The sequence below is a fragment of the Cyprinodon tularosa genome, unplaced genomic scaffold (assembly GCF_016077235.1).
Source record: "Cyprinodon tularosa strain WSP-4 unplaced genomic scaffold, ASM1607723v1 ctg26, whole genome shotgun sequence".
Taxonomy (NCBI): domain Eukaryota; kingdom Metazoa; phylum Chordata; class Actinopteri; order Cyprinodontiformes; family Cyprinodontidae; genus Cyprinodon; species Cyprinodon tularosa.
In genome coordinates this window covers 2,648,107-2,666,530 of record NW_024038961.1, presented here as the reverse complement: position 1 = coordinate 2,666,530, position 18,424 = coordinate 2,648,107, and the positions used below count along the sequence as shown (strand labels likewise).

General features: G+C 37.5%; 1 protein-coding gene across 6 annotated transcripts in view; it reads right to left on the bottom strand.

The window, feature by feature from the left end:
- elmo1 (engulfment and cell motility 1 (ced-12 homolog, C. elegans)) overlaps positions 1–18,424 on the bottom strand; it is a 130,455-nt gene that overhangs the window by 53,852 nt on the left and 58,179 nt on the right. For 3 of the 6 annotated variants that reach the window (XM_038288665.1, XM_038288666.1, XM_038288667.1), the window contains exons 3-16: positions 16,017–16,057; positions 15,805–15,877; positions 15,658–15,708; positions 15,395–15,564; positions 11,645–11,680; positions 9,780–9,879; positions 9,384–9,535; positions 9,222–9,300; positions 8,426–8,467; positions 8,072–8,122; positions 7,860–7,982; positions 6,587–6,715; positions 5,303–5,407; positions 4,236–4,344 (exon numbers count right to left, since the gene is read on the bottom strand). In XM_038288665.1, coding sequence (XP_038144593.1) covers positions 4,236–4,344; positions 5,303–5,407; positions 6,587–6,715; positions 7,860–7,982; positions 8,072–8,122; positions 8,426–8,467; positions 9,222–9,300; positions 9,384–9,535; positions 9,780–9,879; positions 11,645–11,680; positions 15,395–15,564; positions 15,658–15,708; positions 15,805–15,877; positions 16,017–16,057 — 1,261 coding nt within the window. The remainder of the gene's footprint in view (positions 1–4,235; positions 4,345–5,302; positions 5,408–6,586; positions 6,716–7,859; positions 7,983–8,071; positions 8,123–8,425; positions 8,468–9,221; positions 9,301–9,383; positions 9,536–9,779; positions 9,880–11,644; positions 11,681–15,394; positions 15,565–15,657; positions 15,709–15,804; positions 15,878–16,016; positions 16,058–18,424) is intronic. The other 3 variants (XM_038288669.1, XM_038288668.1, XM_038288671.1) reach the window with 3 other exon arrangements.

Genomic DNA, 18,424 nt, shown 5'->3' with positions numbered 1-18,424 from the left:
GATATAAATGAGCAAAAATGACTTTGAGGCACCAGAGTTGGGTGTTTGGTTTATATGAAACTTTTACTTTAAGAAAAAAAAAATAAATATATATATATATATATATATATATATATATATATATATATATATATATATATATATATATATATATATATATATATATATATATATATATATATAGCTTTGATCAGGTTGGTAACAATGACATGCTGTTCTATAGTCTCCTCAGCAATATGATCTCTCTTTTGCCAAACAATGCTGAAGTTGATTTTCAGACTGTAGCTAAAATAGAGGGCTGTCTCTGCTTTTGGTCAATCTGACTCTGGATGAGCTTAACTTGGATCAAAACCAAAATAAATAGGAATAGAATAAGACAACATATCAGTGGTTAACCAGGTTTCAATAGTAAGTAGGAAGAGCTAAAATGGAGAAATTGAGGTTATAGTCTGGTGTCGGTGAACAAAGTAGATGGTTAAGGAGTAATGGATGCAGTAGGGGACGAAAAAGCAATATGCTGCCATAAATAAAGGAATGCATCACCAAAGCAGCGGGTTAACTGTTAGCTAATTGGATAACCTTTAATTGTAAGATTTATTTTGTTCTTTTCCTTATCATAAAGTTGAAGTGAACTCAGACCAGCTAGAGGTGTAGAGTGGTGGCAGGGTTAGAGGCAGACGCAGAATCCACTTGTACAATAACATATATATTTTTTTCATTTTAGATAAAAGCGCCAGGTAAGTTACTAAATTTGATGTTTATTTTCACATGAAGCCAACAGTCTTTCTAAAAAGTGGCCATATAGTCAAGAATGGGATTGCTTGAATGGTTAGGGGCACGGCAAAAACATGCCAGATCGCCAGCATCAATAACAAACGTAGAATGTATTTTCCTTGCGCGGTGATCATCCCAGGAAGGTGAGTCTCTTAAAATGTTATGCCTGCTTTACAATGGAAAGAGTGCTCTGACTTAAATAGGACACTATCCAAACTGATACAAAGCTACTGCAAGACAGACACAGCCTCCAACATCCTCATTAGTGTCAGCTGTTCCTATGTTTTCCCAGAGAAAGGTCAACTGAACGATGACGGTTTCATCGCTGAGCTGAGACTCATTTCCCTGTCATTTTCCCAGAGGGAAGAGCACACTGAAGTACCAGAACACATGCTGAATATTCACAGAAAGACTTTTCCCAGAGCCGAGGTATCACTGATCCAGTGTTACTCCCTCAGCATCGCACCCTGAGCTGACGCTGCATCCATCCAACTCTTAAGATCGTTTGAATGCTTTAATGCATGCAGCTGTTTTATGAAATCAGTCTAAACATGATTTGTGGAGGCACAGGGGTTCAGTAGAGAAAATTTGTTAACAAAGAGCATCATGATGACAAAGGAACGCAGCAGACAGGTCAGAAAGAAAGTTGTGGGGAAGGTTAAATCAGGTTTACTTATGCTCAAAGCCCAAAATGCTGGACATTGCACAGAGCACTCCTCAATCCATCATCTAAAAATGGAATGAGTATGACACTGACCTACCAAGACAGGCTGTCCACTTTAACTCACAGGTGGAGCAAGGAAATCATAAATCAGAGAAGCAGAAAGGAAAACGCTCAAGTGGACTCGCTGACTACAATTGAACATTATGACCTTCATGCATGCACCTGTCACCTTGAACACACCATCTACAAGGAGAGGCGTTTTTGAGGCATTATCAGGGGAAATGCTTAAAGAAATACTGTTAGATAATGCATAAGAAATTGGGACTGAGGTGAAGGTTGCCCTTCCAACAGGACCAGAAACCTCAGCATGCAGCCAACTCTACGATGGAATGCTTTAGACCAAAGCCCATTTCTGAATTAGCAAAAAAATCTATCCATAAACACACAGTAGCATAGACCAATATCCTAAATGGACTCAGTCCCCCTAAATAATAGATGCCGCAAAGAAAGCAGCCACTAGGGTAGATCTCAGAACATCAAGTCATGGTAAGATATTTCCCGAGAGAAACCTTCAGGTGATCATCATTATGTTGTAGAAAAACAAAAGGTTCATGGGTGTTTGCATATACTCAGATATTCTAAGTACATTTGATACAAATAATGCACTTTTCTCAGCATCCCTAGTTTTAATTTGGACTAATTTAAAAACTTTTCTTTATAACAAATTTTCTGAGGGATGAAGTAGAATTTTTTTAAGTTAAAAGGAAAACATCCAGTCTGTTAGAAAAAAGGTAAAAGGGGCATTTAGGAAAAAAAAACAGATGAAAGAAACTGGAAACTTAAAAAAAAAGAGCTTTGAAGCAAACACTAACATGCAATAAATAAAATATTAGCATCAAAGAAACTCAGAGGACTTAGAGCTCAACAAATGAAAAAAAAGAGAAAACAAAGCACATGAAGAAATTTAAACCCTATTCACCCACTGATTCTCTTAGAGTTAACGCATTAGTACCGTTAATAAGTGGTTCCGTTCTGCCATTTTTTTTTTCACATGCCAAAAAGTAAATGTGTGCAGAAATACACTATATTGCCAAAAGTATTTGCTCACCCATCCAAATTATTGGAATCAGGTGTTCCAATCACTTCCATGGCCACAGGTGTATAAATTCAAGCACCTAGGCATGCAGACTGTTTTTACAAACATTTGTGAAAGAATGGGTCGCTCTCAGGAGCTCAGTGAATTCCAGCGTGGAACTGTGATAGGATGCCACCTGTGCAACAAATCCAGTCGTGAAATTTCCTCGCTCCTAAATATTCCACAGTCAACTGTCAGCTGTATTATAAGAAAATGGAAGTGTTTGGGAACGACAGCAACTCAGCCACGAAGTGGTAGGCCACGTAAACTGACGGAGCGGGGTCAGCGGATGCTGACGCGCATAGTGCGAAGAGGTCGCCAACTTTCTGCAGAGTCAATCACTACAGACCTCCAAACTTCATGTGGCCTTCAGATTAGCTCAAGAACAGTGCGCAGAGAGCTTCATGGAATGGGTTTCCATGGTCGAGCAGCTGCATCCAAGCCATACATCACCAAGTGCAATGCAAAGCGTCGGATGCGGTGGTGTAAAGCACGCCGCCACTGGACTCTAGAGCAGTGGAGACGCGTTCTCTGGAGTGACGAATCGCGCTTCTCCATCTGGCAATCTGATGGACGGGTCTGGGTTTGGCGGTTGCCAGGAGAACGGTACTTGTCTGACTGCATTGTGCCAAGTGTAAAGTTTGGTGGAGGGGGGATTATGGTGTGGGGTTGTTTTTCAGGAGCTGGGCTTGGCCCCTTAGTTCCAGTGAAAGGAACTCTGAATGCTTCAGCATACCAAGACATTTTGGACAATTCCATGCTCCCAACTTTGTGGGAACAGTTTGGAGCTGGCCCCTTCCTCTTCCAACATGACTGTGCACCAGTGCACAAAGCAAGGTCCATAAAGACATGGATGACAGAGTCTGGTGTGGATGAACTTGACTGGCCTGCACAGAGTCCTGACCTCAACCCGATAGAACACCTTTGGGATGAATTAGAGCGGAGACTGAGAGCCAGGCCTTCTCGTCCAACATCAGTGTGCGACCTCACAAATGCGCTTCTGGAAGAATGGTCAAAAATTCCCATAAACACACTCCTAAACCTTGTGGACAGCCTTCCCAGAAGAGTTGAAGCTGTTCTAGCTGCAAAGGGTGGACCGACGTCATATTGAACCCTATGGATTAGGAACGGGATGTCACTTAAGCTCATATGTGAGTCAAGGCAGGTGAGCAAATACTTTTGGCAATATAGTGTATGTTAGGGAAGTGACTCACTTAATGAATTTAAAGATAAATGGGAGTTGTTGTTTTTTTGAGAACCTTTAAAATAATTATGCGGCACAGATGTCTAGAAAAAGTGAGCATAGCTTAGGAAAAGGGCATGTCAGCCTAAAAAAGAAACATAAATTGCCTCCTCTGTTCCCACTGGGAGCAGCAGGGGTCAGTCTGGAGCAGAAGTGAGAAAAAATTGGCAATTTAAACAAGTAAAGACAAGAAAAGGACACGTCTGTTTGGATTGAAATTGGAAAAGAGTCAGAGGAAGTACAGGAGGTTCAGCGACACATTGTGATGAGGAATTTGTTAGAACCTCTGGGCAAAGCAATCTCAGATCCCTTTTTATTTCAATTCATATACTTTCCCTGAAAGTGTTGTGTTGGTAGAAGGTGTGAATACATTAAATGTAGTGCATAACTATGAATAGTGCAAGTTTTTTTTGACTTACGAAGCTCGCCGACTTTCAGGATCTCACAGAGCATTTTGGTTAACTCGATGCTGCTGCGGCCAAACGGACATTCATGCTTGTCTTCCCTGCTGCTGTTCTCCAAAACAATCTGGACAAAAGAGAAGAAAAAAAATTAAATTAGCCACCTGCAGACACTGTATTTCACCCACATGCACTTCTTCCTGCTTCCTTCTTTCTGCAAGGTAATTTAAAGTACAGATTGTTCTCACCTCTTCACATAGGCAGAATTAAATGACTGTTTTAAATAAGGATTTCATATCGTTCCGTCCTTCAGACCTCTAACCTTCTAACATTCCAACACCTTAAAAACATAAGCATTAAAGATTTTTAATGGAAATTTTCCTTTATATGGTTTGGAGCAATTATTTTGAAGCAAAAGAGAACAGACCTATAACTAGAGAAGGTTTATTTACTATCTTTACAATAAATTTGTTTGGATTTTTGTTGTATTTGCACAATTATGGATGTTTCTATTGCAATAGTGTCTAAAGATTTAGTTTTTCTCCTGCTCTTTATATAGGCAAAGGCCATTTGACATGAAGTTACCAGCGTTTTACTGCAGTGACAGGCTTAAGATGTTGGGCCCATGTTCATGAAAACCATAAATAAATAAAAGAAAAAATAAATTGATTTAATAATAACAAAAAATAACTACATTCATAGATACACAAATAGGATAAAATATTCAAATATATTCATAAATAATAGAGAAACCAAGGAAAAAAGAAAGACTTGGCCTTTTTAATGACCAAAATATATTTATTTATTTATTTATACATTTAAAATGTGCATTGATTTATTTTCATATTTATTTTCTGTTTTGCCATTTTTGTTACTCATTAAGAACCAACACCTAAATGAAAAAGAAACATCCGGTGGGTCAGTGTGCATCAACACAACCTTAGTTGTTAGGGCATCTTAGTTTAATTGCAAAGTGATCTATGAGTTATAGTAAAGCTATAAACAGGCTTGATAATAAATGGAAGTCAATGCAAAGTCCTCAGTGAGTATTTCAAACATGGAGGTGTGTATTTGTGTGTTCTTACCCTGATGTAAGCATCCTGGTGATGTTTGGCAAAGTAAAGCATGTTATCCAGAGCCAGCATGCCTGGAGGAATCTGGGTGAAATCCACGGCTGGATTGACATGATTCTGTGGAAAACAAAAGCACAGAGCGACAATCAACACACACCACCGATGCTCATTTTTCAACCTTTGTTATTTCAGGCCAAGTCAACCAAACATGAATAGAACAGTCAAAGCGGGCGCAGTAAAAACTGTTTTCAGCTGCTGTGAGAGGAAGAAACTCATCTTCCCACTAAAAACAGTGAGCATGAGGCAAATAAGGTTAATAATGATCACAAAGCTCATGGTTAGAGAAGCGAGAAAGGTGGAGCACCTTAAATATCTGGATGAAAACTTAAAGGACCGACATCTGGAAAAACAAACTTCTAACTAACATCAGCATAGTTATTCTTCACCAGTTCCTGAAAAAAACTACAAACAGCCATTTGGATCGACTTAATGTAAAAACATTAAAACTATTTCCTCTCTGACTTAAAGGTATAGTGGAGGATTTCCATAAATTTTTGGAAAAAAAATACACATGCACAACCCTGTACCTGCTCCCAAGAGGGAACGCTTATCCAACGTTGCTGTTTGCATCGCTCATAAAAGCTTTTTTCCCCCAGCCTTTATTGCCATTACACTGTCACAAGTACAGAGCAACAAATTTAACTCTCTGTATATAACCCATCCCCTTAGGGAGCAGTGGGCTGCCATTGTGTAGCGCCCAGAGAGCAGTGTGGGGTTGTATAGAGACCTAGAGTGGGTTTTGAACAAACAACCTCAGGATTCCAAGCCCTATGACCTAACCACTAGGCTGCCACTCCATCCAAGCTTCATTTCCAAAAGAAGATTACCAATTTCTCCACTATGTCAGACTCACCACTGGTAAGTGAAAATGGGGACGAGCACTTAGGACGGCCTTATGTAAATATATCACCAGAATGATTGACAATTAGGAGGACCACTTACTTTGATGATCCACCTGGAAAAATAACATCCTCCACTATACCTAAACCTCGCCTGTTCTTGGTAAATTAGAATTACCAAGTATTTTCTCCACATAAAGCAGTAAGGTAGCAAACAGTGGAGACAAGGCCGTCAAACTGGCCTCATCTATAATGAGCACACAGCAGTGTTAGAGTACAGGGGATTAAAGGCCTTGTGGCCCACACCAAGAAAAGGTAAGTTTAGCTGAAATACTTCTGCTGAAATAAAATAAAAACTGCAAAAAAAGGTCTACTGATATAGAATTTTTAAACTTACAATGAAGCCAAGCTTTTTGTAGTCTCTGGTGTACATGGATTTACGTTTCTCTATGCTGCCGCCGTTGTTAGGCTCGCATTCCACGTCAAAGGCAATTCTTCGAAGCTCAAAGATGATGTCCCTCTGAGCCTGAAAACACAGAGGGGGATATATTTAAAGGGCAGACGCCTTGTCAGAGCTTTATTATGCAGGAATCCTGCTGCCTGATCTGAGCTCTGATCCAAATCTGGGCTTAGATCAGGCAATCAAACAATCAGCTTATGAGGCTAATTTCTATATTGTTTACTGTTATTACCATCATTATCATTAAAGTCGGTGGTCCACTGTGAACTAATCTTTTCAAATGTAGAAGGTATTTCTTGTACGTATCTAGAATGTGACCAGAGAAGCAGGTCTTTTTACCTTAATAATCTTACAGGCTAAAATCCACTCCACAAAACTTTTCACAATGTCCACAGTTCAATTGTTACAAAAAAGCACCAATGTCAATGAATCAATAAAAACCATCATGTCACCATGAATAAAGACAGTCCATTTGATTCTTGTCAATAATGAATGCAGAAAACAATCCCTATGCTGGAAAAACAATCCAATTCATGTTTTATAGCCATTGAACTATGTCAATGGCTATAAAACAACTCAAAATGTAATATTTTACTGTATCTCATAGACAAAGTAGTGCATCATTTAAATAGTGAACTGTTTTCTAAACTAGATAGAAATCTGTGTGGATCTACATGGATGCTCTGTTCAGATGAGATCAGAAGCCTCAGAAGTTTCATTTTAAAGGCACATGTAAACCCATTTGTGTCACTGTACATATAACTGAATAAAACACTCTCACACTATTGATGGCAGTGAAATGGTTAAAAAAAAAACTGACCAAAGCTGATGGGAAAATAGATGGTGAGAACTGTAAGAAGCTAAAAAAATACTTGAGACCAAAAAAAGGGGTTCTGAAAGACAACCAGCTTACCAGCTACTTATACTGAAGCTATACAGTCTTACAGTGAACTCTTCAAACATAAAACATGCATAACAGTGTGAATGTTATGCATGTTTTATGTTTGAACAGTAGATATTTTTTCCATATTAAATAAATTAATGATAAATGACAGCAAATGCCCTAAGCCAACTGCTCCCTCAGACCCCACCGAGGGACAGTTAAGAAATAATATTTATTTGCACATTCAGTCTCTGGAGTTCAACTTAAACTTTCCCTTTATTTTTTATGAAATGTTAAAATTTCCCCAGATTTTCTGGGGATCCAGACCTGGTCCTGAGGATCCATCTTGGTCATCATGCGGTCCTCGAGCAGGTTGAAGTTGAGCACCTGAAGCACGTACAGCTGATGTGCCATCTCATCATTAATGGGTGTGGGGCTCCGGATCACGTTCTGCATGTGCACAAAAAAAAAAAAAAAATGGTGGGTAACCAAAACTCCAATGAAATATTGGAATAAACTAAAGTTTCAGACAAACTTACAGTAAGAATGATGGAGCGCAGCTGCTTCTGAGCTAGAATGTGGGCCATCTCCTGTGGATTTAGACATAAAAAAAGAGGAAGAGGGAGAAATAGGGAAAGACAAAAATAATATAAGAGAAAGAAGAGTTATAAAATTGAGACAACACATTAAGGGAAACTCCTGATCTTTATATTCTCTATACAAAAATGAAAATACTAAAACGTTCATGGCAGTTTATGCAGTGACAGGCGGCAAAAGAAAAAGAAAAGGAAGCCTGAGACAGAAACTTAAATAAAAAAAGGGGATTGTAGATGCACTAGCTGATGTCTTCTACAGTGCAAACTACGAAGTGTGCTAATCAAGGGTGCACTTACTGTCAGAGGACAATTTAGGATGTCCACAATGTTCTCATCAAACTACCATGTCGTGTGCAGTGAGGAAACAAGGTCAGAGACAGAGACAGAGACGGTGAGTGAGAGAATGCGGTGTGGAAAGAAAAAGAAAAAAAGTCAAATTTCTCTGTAGTGTAACTTGTGGTTCTCTTGGGGGCGGAGGGTTGGAGATCAGAATTATAGCTTCAATGATTGTTAAGGTCCTTTCATGAGCACACGCAAGCCACAGAGAACCAAACTATATGCCCACATGCCTAAATATGCAACAGAGATGGAATATCCAGTGTGGTGTAAAGAAACTGCTGTCTCTGCAGAACTTTCTATGGATGCTTTCGGATATTTATAGATATATAGTTTATGCTTAAAAAACATGGAGTCCAATGGCCCAGAAAAAGTTTGCTCAAACCAAGCAAATAAAAAGTACTGTGAGTCTCCAATTCAAAACTAGAATTTGCTTGTATTTGTATGAACCTCTCTACATCCTAACATGTCTTGAGCTCTGACGGCTACACATGAGAAAGTGGCTGTGAGTTGGCATCATTATTCATTTATGTGAGCGTGCATCATAGGGCCCCTGAGGTGCTGATGCAGGGAGTGTGCTATTAGCTACAGGTGAGAGGGAGAAATGAGAGACTGAACATCACTTTGGCAAAGAGGAAGGGAAAGACATGTTGTCTTCTAACACAGAGTCACATGTTCATTGACTTCACTGTTACAACACAGAACTGCTGATGTTTGCAGCATGACACAGTAGAATCGGCCATGTTTGAAGCCTCACCTGTCTCTTCTCCTCTGGAGCTTTGAGGAACAAAGCGTTGATGACAGCGATGGTGTAGGTCTGAATGTCTTGATCCGTCCTGGAATTTAACAAAGAAAGAATGATTTATTAAAATTAAGTAATAAATACAAGGGTATCAATCAAAAAAGTAAGGTTTCATACCCCTGAAGATGTGGAATGAGCTGTCCAATAGTGATCTCCTGCGCCACCTTGTGGTAGAGATCCTGACTGTTGAGCACCATGGACTCCAGGATGGCCAAGGAACGCTGCAGTACCGCCGTGTCCATGGCTGACTTGCTCACATAGCTGGCAATCTTTAGAAAATCAGAAAACAAAAGTCTTGAAATGGGGAAAAAATGTTATTTTATATTTGCTACATGACTGCATCAGGAAACAATGACAAGATGTGACATGTATAGAAAAAAAACAACACAAAAGCATTTATGAGACTGCAGAAACTATTACTTGATGATGATAAACAAAAATTAAAAAGAAAAACACTATAAAAAGTTTCCAATAAATGCAGAGCTTGTGTAATGTGACATTTTCCTGGCTGACCTTTTTGATAAAGGCCACAGAAAACGTGTCCCAGGAGACAATCCCATGGTCCATCAACTCTACAAAGGCCGTCAGAGTGAAGGACAGCAGGTCACCGAAACTGTGGGGTAAAAAACACACACAAACAATGGGGAACTTCTCAACACCAGATGGCATGGAGCGGCATGTCGATGCATAGCCCAGATGGCTCGGGACGCAACGAAAATCAAGCGGTCAGCAAAGAAAGCAGAGAGAAAGAGAGAGAAAGGTAGCAGAGAGGGAAAGAGTGAGGCCTAAAATAAGCACCAGGCTGCAAAATGGCTGGCTGAAAAAAGACAGAAATACAAACTGACATGGTAGGAGACATGGGAAAGATTTATGAGACACAGCACAGGCAGAATGGCTGTCAGCAATCAGCAGGGGCTGTCAGAAGGTCAGTAGAAGCTGGATGGAGTTCGTTAGGAACAGAGAGTTGTTTTTATAACAGAGCAAAGTCATGCAGCTACATAAATAAAAGAAGAAAAATGTTTTTATCAATGATGCTGTGAGAGACAAATGAGGCCAAAGCAAGAGCATGTTAAATATTTGATTATCATCATTCTGCGGAAAAAAAACAAATGAAAAAAAAACAAGCGACTAATTTCCACTTCTCCACTTAGTCAAAAGAATGTAGTAAATACTGTTATCTGCTGCAAAACATTTAACTTGTAACCATATTTCTCTTTCACCAAAAGTGGCTCAATGCTGACCTCTGCTGATTACAACTGGTTTCAGCACCTTTTTATTAAAGGAGGGACATTAGAAAAAGACACTGAAAGATGCAGAGAATCTAAGTAAATAGGAACATCAGCAATAGATTATTTCAATAATTCCATATAAACGGTAAAACCCTTAGATTTTACAGACGCATAAGAGAAAAGAGAGAAAAACTTTAGGAAATGGGTTCCCATTACTAATAAACCTTAATCACTGAGATTATCAGAAATATTCGTTTTATGCCTCTCTGTGTCCGATGAGTCTATCCCAGTTTTACTCTGTAAACTAACAAAAAAAATTACACTACTTTGTACCAATATTCTAATGTGCTGGGGAAAACCGCAAAATGTGATCTTCCGTCAAGAACTGTACAGACTGCTTGGCGAATCTTTGGACAATCTTTAAGAAAAAGGTGAACAACAAAACTTGGAGGAACTACCTAGAACTACCTTGTTATGCTTTTTTTGTTTGTTTGTTTTTTACAGAGCTGAGGATCAAATTAGAGATAAAAATATGTTGTCAAAAGTTTTCCTACCAAAACAGAAAATAACATTGGTCAGTATCACTGCAAAGCTGAAAAGTTGAAAAAAGTTTGGCATTTGATAAAAAAAAAAAGAAGACAACATAAAATACTGAAACACTGCAGCTTAAGTTTTTTTTGAGACAGTAATTTATGTATAGTGATGGGAGCATGGTTGTTTGGTGAAAAAAGCTTTTTGCTAAAAACATTTAGATAAAAAAGAAGCCAAATGAAGGCCTAGAAGTGATCTTTATAACTGGAGCACCATTTTTTAAAGAGAACCAAGATAAAATTCAAGAAAAGACCAAACTTTGGAACCACATATTTTGATAAAAGTGGAACAAATTTTAGAAATAAATCTTGGTTTTCTTTCCATCTGCTGTGAAGGTTATTTAACTGGCTGCCCAAACCACATGCAGGAAATGAAATGCAGCAACTTTTTAAAATGAAGGCCCATGTTAGAATTCCCCTTACGGCTCCCCAAGGCTGGAGTCTTAATCATGCAGACTCAAACAGCAAGGTTAGGAAGAGAAGAGAGCCAGCGATGTTACCCGACCGAAAAAAAAGGGGAGAGGTAAATGGAGGGGGGGGGGGGGGGGGGGGGGCTTACCATGGCTTCATAATCTTCTGAAGTTTCTGATAGCGCCTGCAAAGATTTCACAAGATGTCACAGAGGGGAAACAACATAAAAACAAAAACTAGAGATGGCACAGAGCAGGCGACAACACTCTTAATGCTCTCTTCTTGCAAATCAAAACAGACTTTTTTGTTTAATTTAAAATTTTAAGGCTAAACAAAACATCTTTGACCTGATAAACCTGCTGTGATATTGAAAGCATGCAAAGCAAAATCAGATGAAAAGGCAGTCTGCGGTACATTTTATTTTACAAAGCAAGCTTAAAAGCAACATTATGCTGCAAATGTCCCAAAAAGGAAAACAGACAACAACAAAAAAAGGATTTGCTAGAAAAAAAGATATACAGAAGTTAACAGTGACTTATAATGGGTGGAATATTTTATATTGATTTTAGGCAATTAATTACCCTTTTTTTTTTTTTTTTCTTCCCAGTGCAGAATGAACTTACAACATACAACTTCAACAATTTCAAAAAGCATGTTTGCTGATTTATTGTTGCTTTCTTTTCCAAGAACGACAAAAAAATTCAGGCCACATGACTTCTGAGGAAATTTCAAACAGTTAGAAAAGCCAAAGGGTTTTGTCAACAATGACACGACATGTGTTTGGATTAATCCAAAGGCTTTCAACCACAGAAACATTGAAGAAACTGTAATTCAGGGTGGTGGCAGCATTGCGCTCTGGGATTATTTTGCACCAACTGTTACCTGTGTGAGAGTGGTGGAATATAGGAATTCTTCAACTCAAATCAACAACAATATTAACTGTGACTATCGGGCGTCTGACAAAGATTGCGATCCAAACAACACATCTTGATTTTTATGGATGTCTTAGAATAGATAAAGGAGAGGAATATTTAACTTGTGAAATTCAATCAAAAACAAATCAAAAAGTTAACAACTATCATCAAAACCAGGGAACCAAACATTTCAAATTAACATGTCAGATAAAATATCCACAGCACTAAGACAGAAGCTTTCTGACAGCACCAGAAAGGGTGTAAATGAGGTCTACTTTCTTAACAGACATTTAATGAAAGTTTAGTGCATTCTTTCTAAAAACTAAGACTTGTTTAACTTCCCATGCAGAATAACCCCCCTCCAAATTTAAAGATAAATATGTTGTCAATGTGATTAGTCCACATTGAGTTGTACAGTTGACATAGTACAAATAAATGGCATAAATTATCCTGAATTAATTAACTTTAAGCGTAATTGTATTTTACTGGATTATTCAAAGCTAAATCTTTATTTAAATAATGTTTTTTGACAGACTTAAAGCATTTACAGTGAATTATCAGTTTTATTATGTGTGTTTTGTCATGATTGCCTGCAAAACAAAAAAGAAATTGACAAAAAAAGTATTTCTTCTAACAAAGTATCCATTCAACACAATACAACAGCAACATGTAAAATTATGACCACATAACATGTCCAATAAACATCTGAAGGAGCCTTTGGGTTTATTCTCTGCATAGCATATTTTAAGGCAAAATCAATATTCTGTCATAAAGTCAGAGTTAAATTAAAATGAAAAATTTAAATTTCTGACAAGGAGGCAGACATCTTGGAATTAGTGAGGCTTTAGCTACTGAGCAGATAAAATGAAATCCATGTGCTTCAGAGAAGAGGCTGCCACATTAATCTTTAGTCCGGGTCACTTCAACATGATCAAAACTTTAAAGGGGGCCTTTTGAATCTGTATAAATTAAAATTTTAAGTAAATAATTGCATCAACAAAGAGCACACTGCCAGCTATTAAGCAATTCTAGCTACTTTGTACATTTTAAGTTGATAAATGTCTCTATTTTATGAGATGATGTGCCTTGCTTGGCTTTTGAGGAACATTTTTGGCCTGTGGGCCTCAAGTTTGCTCTAGGATTTTTTATCTTATCATGGTTTAAGGCATCTAAAAACCAAAAACCAAGACAAACTTATGATATTTTTTCATTCCGTGTTTTATCAGTAGAGGGAGACCTCTCCTCATATCTCTGGATGGCAGCATCCCACCAGCTGATTTCCACATGAATACAGTGCATCCTGCTTTGGGAGAAGCATGGGATCAAACAGCGGCTCTGCCCTCAGGAGTCTTGAACACTGCGCCTCTTGAATAATTACAGCTCACCAAGTCCTCTGCACACTAATGAGCATGTGTTTGTCTTTGATATCCATCTACATTTCTGTGTCTAATAAGCTCCTTTTGTTGAGATGAAAATGCATCAGAGGCACTTGCTCTGCTCCTTTACCCACACACGCATTCATCTCAAACAGTCTCGCTCCAGCTGAATAACTAATGTGGTTATCTACATAAAAAGTATACAGTATATAATCAAAGAACCAGGAGCAATGTGGAGTTAACAACTGGGCTGCTGTAAAAGCTCTGTGCAGTAACATTGAATAGAGCCAAATATTCCATCATTTTGAACTTTACACTTCAAAATGAGAGGGGATTTTCTGTGCAACTGAACAGGTTGATAGCCAGAAATGGGAGACCATTAAGGTGTTTCAGCAGAAAGGAAGTAATTTAATTTTCTGACCGCAATTTGAACCTCAGTGTACCTAGAAAACAAAACTAAATTACAGTGTCATTCTAAAACGGTTACCTTTGAAAGATTCACTGCCCAGTGTTACAGAACCTGACAGCAGGTTTTTCTGCTCCATGATCGCTTAAGATTTTCACAGCACAGTACATGTTTGACGTTGCATGATTGCGTTTTTTTATTAACTTAAAAACCAAAACAATTCAATGAAGACTAAAAAACAGCAACAACAAAAAATGTCACCTCAGCAAAATAAAGTAAATAAATTAGTTTAATTTAAACCTAAAATGGTTTCAAGAGTCACCCCTCTTCTACAGTATAGGACACAAAACCTTTAAAGATCTGCAGGGAGGTTCTCTTTTCTTAAGTAAAATGGCTACAGGACAACTTGCAGCGGCCATTAAGTTCACAGGACTGTTTCTCCACACTTCCTTTTCACACCTGGATAGCACCTTAAAGCTGCTATCTTGCCATTTACACTGGTGTACTGAAAAACACTTCCTCCATTGGAAATTAAGGGGATTTTGTGGAACATCTATCTAATCCTATAACATCTTTGACGTGTGGGTCTTTCTTTGACGTTTTTTAAGAGTGTTGAAGGATGAAATACGGTTATTATCCCATATTCAATTAAATTACTTCTCTATTATTTATATTTGTGGTCAGTTGACCACCTGAAAATGAAATTTCAATGCTCAGGAAGAGCAACCAAGGAGTGAGAATATAACTTTAAATTATGAATTAGCTTATGCTATCAGTTTAGTTTTTTTTTTTTAGTTTCAAGCATGTGGCATGCTAAGGTGAGTAAATATGTGCACACTAAAATGTAGCATCAATTCACTGCTACAATATAGTTCCGGCTAACCTACATACGGACATGCTTTTAGATCACTGCACAGAAAACTCCTTTGGTCAAATTAGATTCAGTCTTTCCAACAGATGCCATCATTTTTGTCCAGGCCTGTTTCATGAGTTTATTTATTTTTTTATCCTTCTGTTAAATCATGTCTTAATTTTCATAGATTTTTTATTTATTATTACATTTGGCAGATTCAATTTATTTCTGTGACCATTCCGTGCTTATATAATATGTTGATTGTCCGTTTTTCTATTAAGTTAATCATTAAAATATACATTTCCTTTCATAGAAGGAGCATCTGAGGAGGCGAGATAGTTTGACTTACTCAGTCCCACTCTCCACCATCTGAGTGAGCAGCGAGATGCCGTCCAGGTTGATGAACTCCTGTGCAAAGGTGATGTCCCGGGACGCATTGGCCAGGTCTTTCAATGCCTCCAGCTTTGCATCCATGCTGGATGACTGAATCCGTTCATGAAGCTGGAGGGCCGTCTGGTACTAGAGGAGAAAAAAATATATACATACATTGTGAATTCAAAGAAAGATTCAGCGTATATCGAAGTAATGTTCTTTAGAGAAGTTGAAACTTACAGGAGAAGTTGTGAGGCGCAATATGGAGCCATTTTTGATGTCATTGCGATTCTGTGGAGGATTTCCAACAGGCAAGCATAAATTAGCATGCAATAGCTGCTTTTTCCCCCCCCAGATGGACTCTGTCATGAAAAATGATTACCAAACCTTTTCTGTGATATAGAAATTTGTTGCATCAGCAATCTGCAGAGCAAAGGTTTCATGGTTCCCCAAAGACCACCTTAAAAAAAGGAATTAAAAAAGAAAGAAACACTGTAGCTGATATTAAGAAGTCCTAAACAAATTGAGTAAGACTTTAAATAAAGATAGTGAAAAATTGATATTTTGAAATAACTTTTAAATGCATAGACCAGACTTACCCCTCACACACTTCTTTTATAATGGCCGAAAGAGGCTTTTTCTGTGGATTAAGAAACACATTAAGTTCTCAGTACAGACTAAAATTCCACTCAATCCAGAGTGGGCTGCAATTATTTCATACTGCAGAGCTGGAACAATGGGAGACTATTCCTTATATTCATCTTAATGATGGTGAGAGTTTGTGAACCATGTGTATTCTATTATTCCATTTCTTCAATTACCGCTAAATCAAAATAGCTTTTTCAGGCTACAGCAGTGGAACTCTGCCTCTACAGGCATAATTAAATATTCTTGATTATGTTTTAAAGCTTTAGTTGATCTAAACAGCATCGTGAAACTCACCGAAACTTCTCAATTCCTCACAGAACTTTACAAAAGAAAAAAAAAAACGGTTGAAAGTTAAACATTTTTCTTGATTTAGAATAGGGAAAAAAGTAGGAAACAGAAAGATCATAATTAAGTTTTACACTTTTGTTTCTTATAATTTACCCTATAACACAAATGTGTTTGAAACCACACCATCACAATCCCACATGGACGTCAACCTAAGTTATGTTTGCAGACATTTACAAATTAACATGACATTTCACATAAATGTTGTGTGCCTAAATATAAATTTGAGCATGGCCGTCATCCCTTCACTGAACCCATGGTTCCTAAATATTTTTTCCCTTGAAAACAAATCCCGGCACACTTAAACTGAGACTAAGAATTACAGTATAAAAGCTTTAAATTTGGAACAGACAATCCAACGCAGACTCATATATTACTGTAGGACGCTTTTAGAAGGAACTGATTTTATCAAGCATCAACACTTTATTAGAGTTGAGAAGGCATTTAAAAGTTAATATATAAACTTAAGCTTCTAGAATGTATTTTATATGAATGTGGTATCTCTGTTATATACATAATACTGTTTGTTAAATAACATTTTGGACAATTTAATATTTTTTGCAAAATGACTCATTCACAATTTAAAGTTCAGACCTCATAGATATCCTCACAAGCTGTTTAAGAACCATGTATCAAAGAAAGAAAAAATGCAGACAGGTGTGCATTTTTGTTTAGACACAGCAACATTTCATAAGGCAACTGGTGTTTATTGTTTATTGTTGGTAAGTGGGTAGAGTGGGGTGCAATAACAACAGAATTTAGACCGTGAAAGGGGTTGAGATTTACGCGCAGATTAAATTTAAGCAGTATATTTAACATTTAGATGACATGATGCAACAGGATTATAACCCTGAATGTCTTTAATTCTAAAGTTTTTTTTACTTTTAATAGTAAAAAAAAAATATAGTTTTCCTTCAAAATCACTTAATGAATTCAAATTCCTTTAAACCTGAACAGAATAATAGACAGAGTTTATTTGTCATTTTGTTTACTCAAGTGTAAAACAAAAAGAAATTTCGTTTTGAACACCTCTCTCTGGACAATTTCATCTTTTTAAAAGTGCAGCCTTGAAAAATAGTAAAATAAAATAAAAATTTAAGTGATAGCTTGAATTATATGAAGTTATATCCAGAGAAAGCTATATTTGAACCTCAGATTGATTGTGCTTAGATGATCACCGTGCAACACAATTCTACCTTGTACAGTACAGTACTGCGTGTGCCGAAATACAGAGCAATGAGATGAGACGACACCAGAAATAAGGCAACAAGTTTGGGACCAAAGGAGAAATGAAACTATTACTTTACTTTATACATTGAAGGGCTATCTGTTCCTCACAGTTTTTAGATTAAGTAAAACATTGCAGTGAAACAGACCAAATGAATGATCTAATGCAGGGACTGAAGCGATGCACCGATAGAAGGATTGCTGCAGAGTCAAATACAAAATGCAGGCGAATGCCTACTGTCGCCACAAGCTCCTCCAAGAGGAGCGATTCCTGCAGTCAATGACTCAGTGCATCAGCTGGGTTCCCTTATATAGAAAACCTTTAAACAGTCTGACTGAATGATCTGGCTGAATTACATCTTCAAAGTGCCTTGCTAATTGGGAATTGAAACATTGAATGGAATATGAATATTTGGGACTATATATCAATATTTGAAATCTCTACTGCTGTTCTGGCTGATTACCAGTATTGATATTATATGTATTGCAAATATTTCCTTTCTTTATGCACTGTGAAATAAAAAACCTTCCACGCTGCTGACATTTCTTCTCTATCTCAGTTAATCACTCCGCAATACTGGGCTAAATCATTATCACTTTTATATGCCCAAACAAATAACACACGGCCAACCGCTCCCCTCCTGAAACAAACAGCTATAAGATCTAAGTAAAAATCAGTTTTCAATATTAGCCCAGTTTTAAAATTTAAACTGAGTCGGATGTGTTAATAAAAAATGAATAAGAGCGGTCTGATCAAAGGTATAGAGGACTATCATTTATTTCGGGT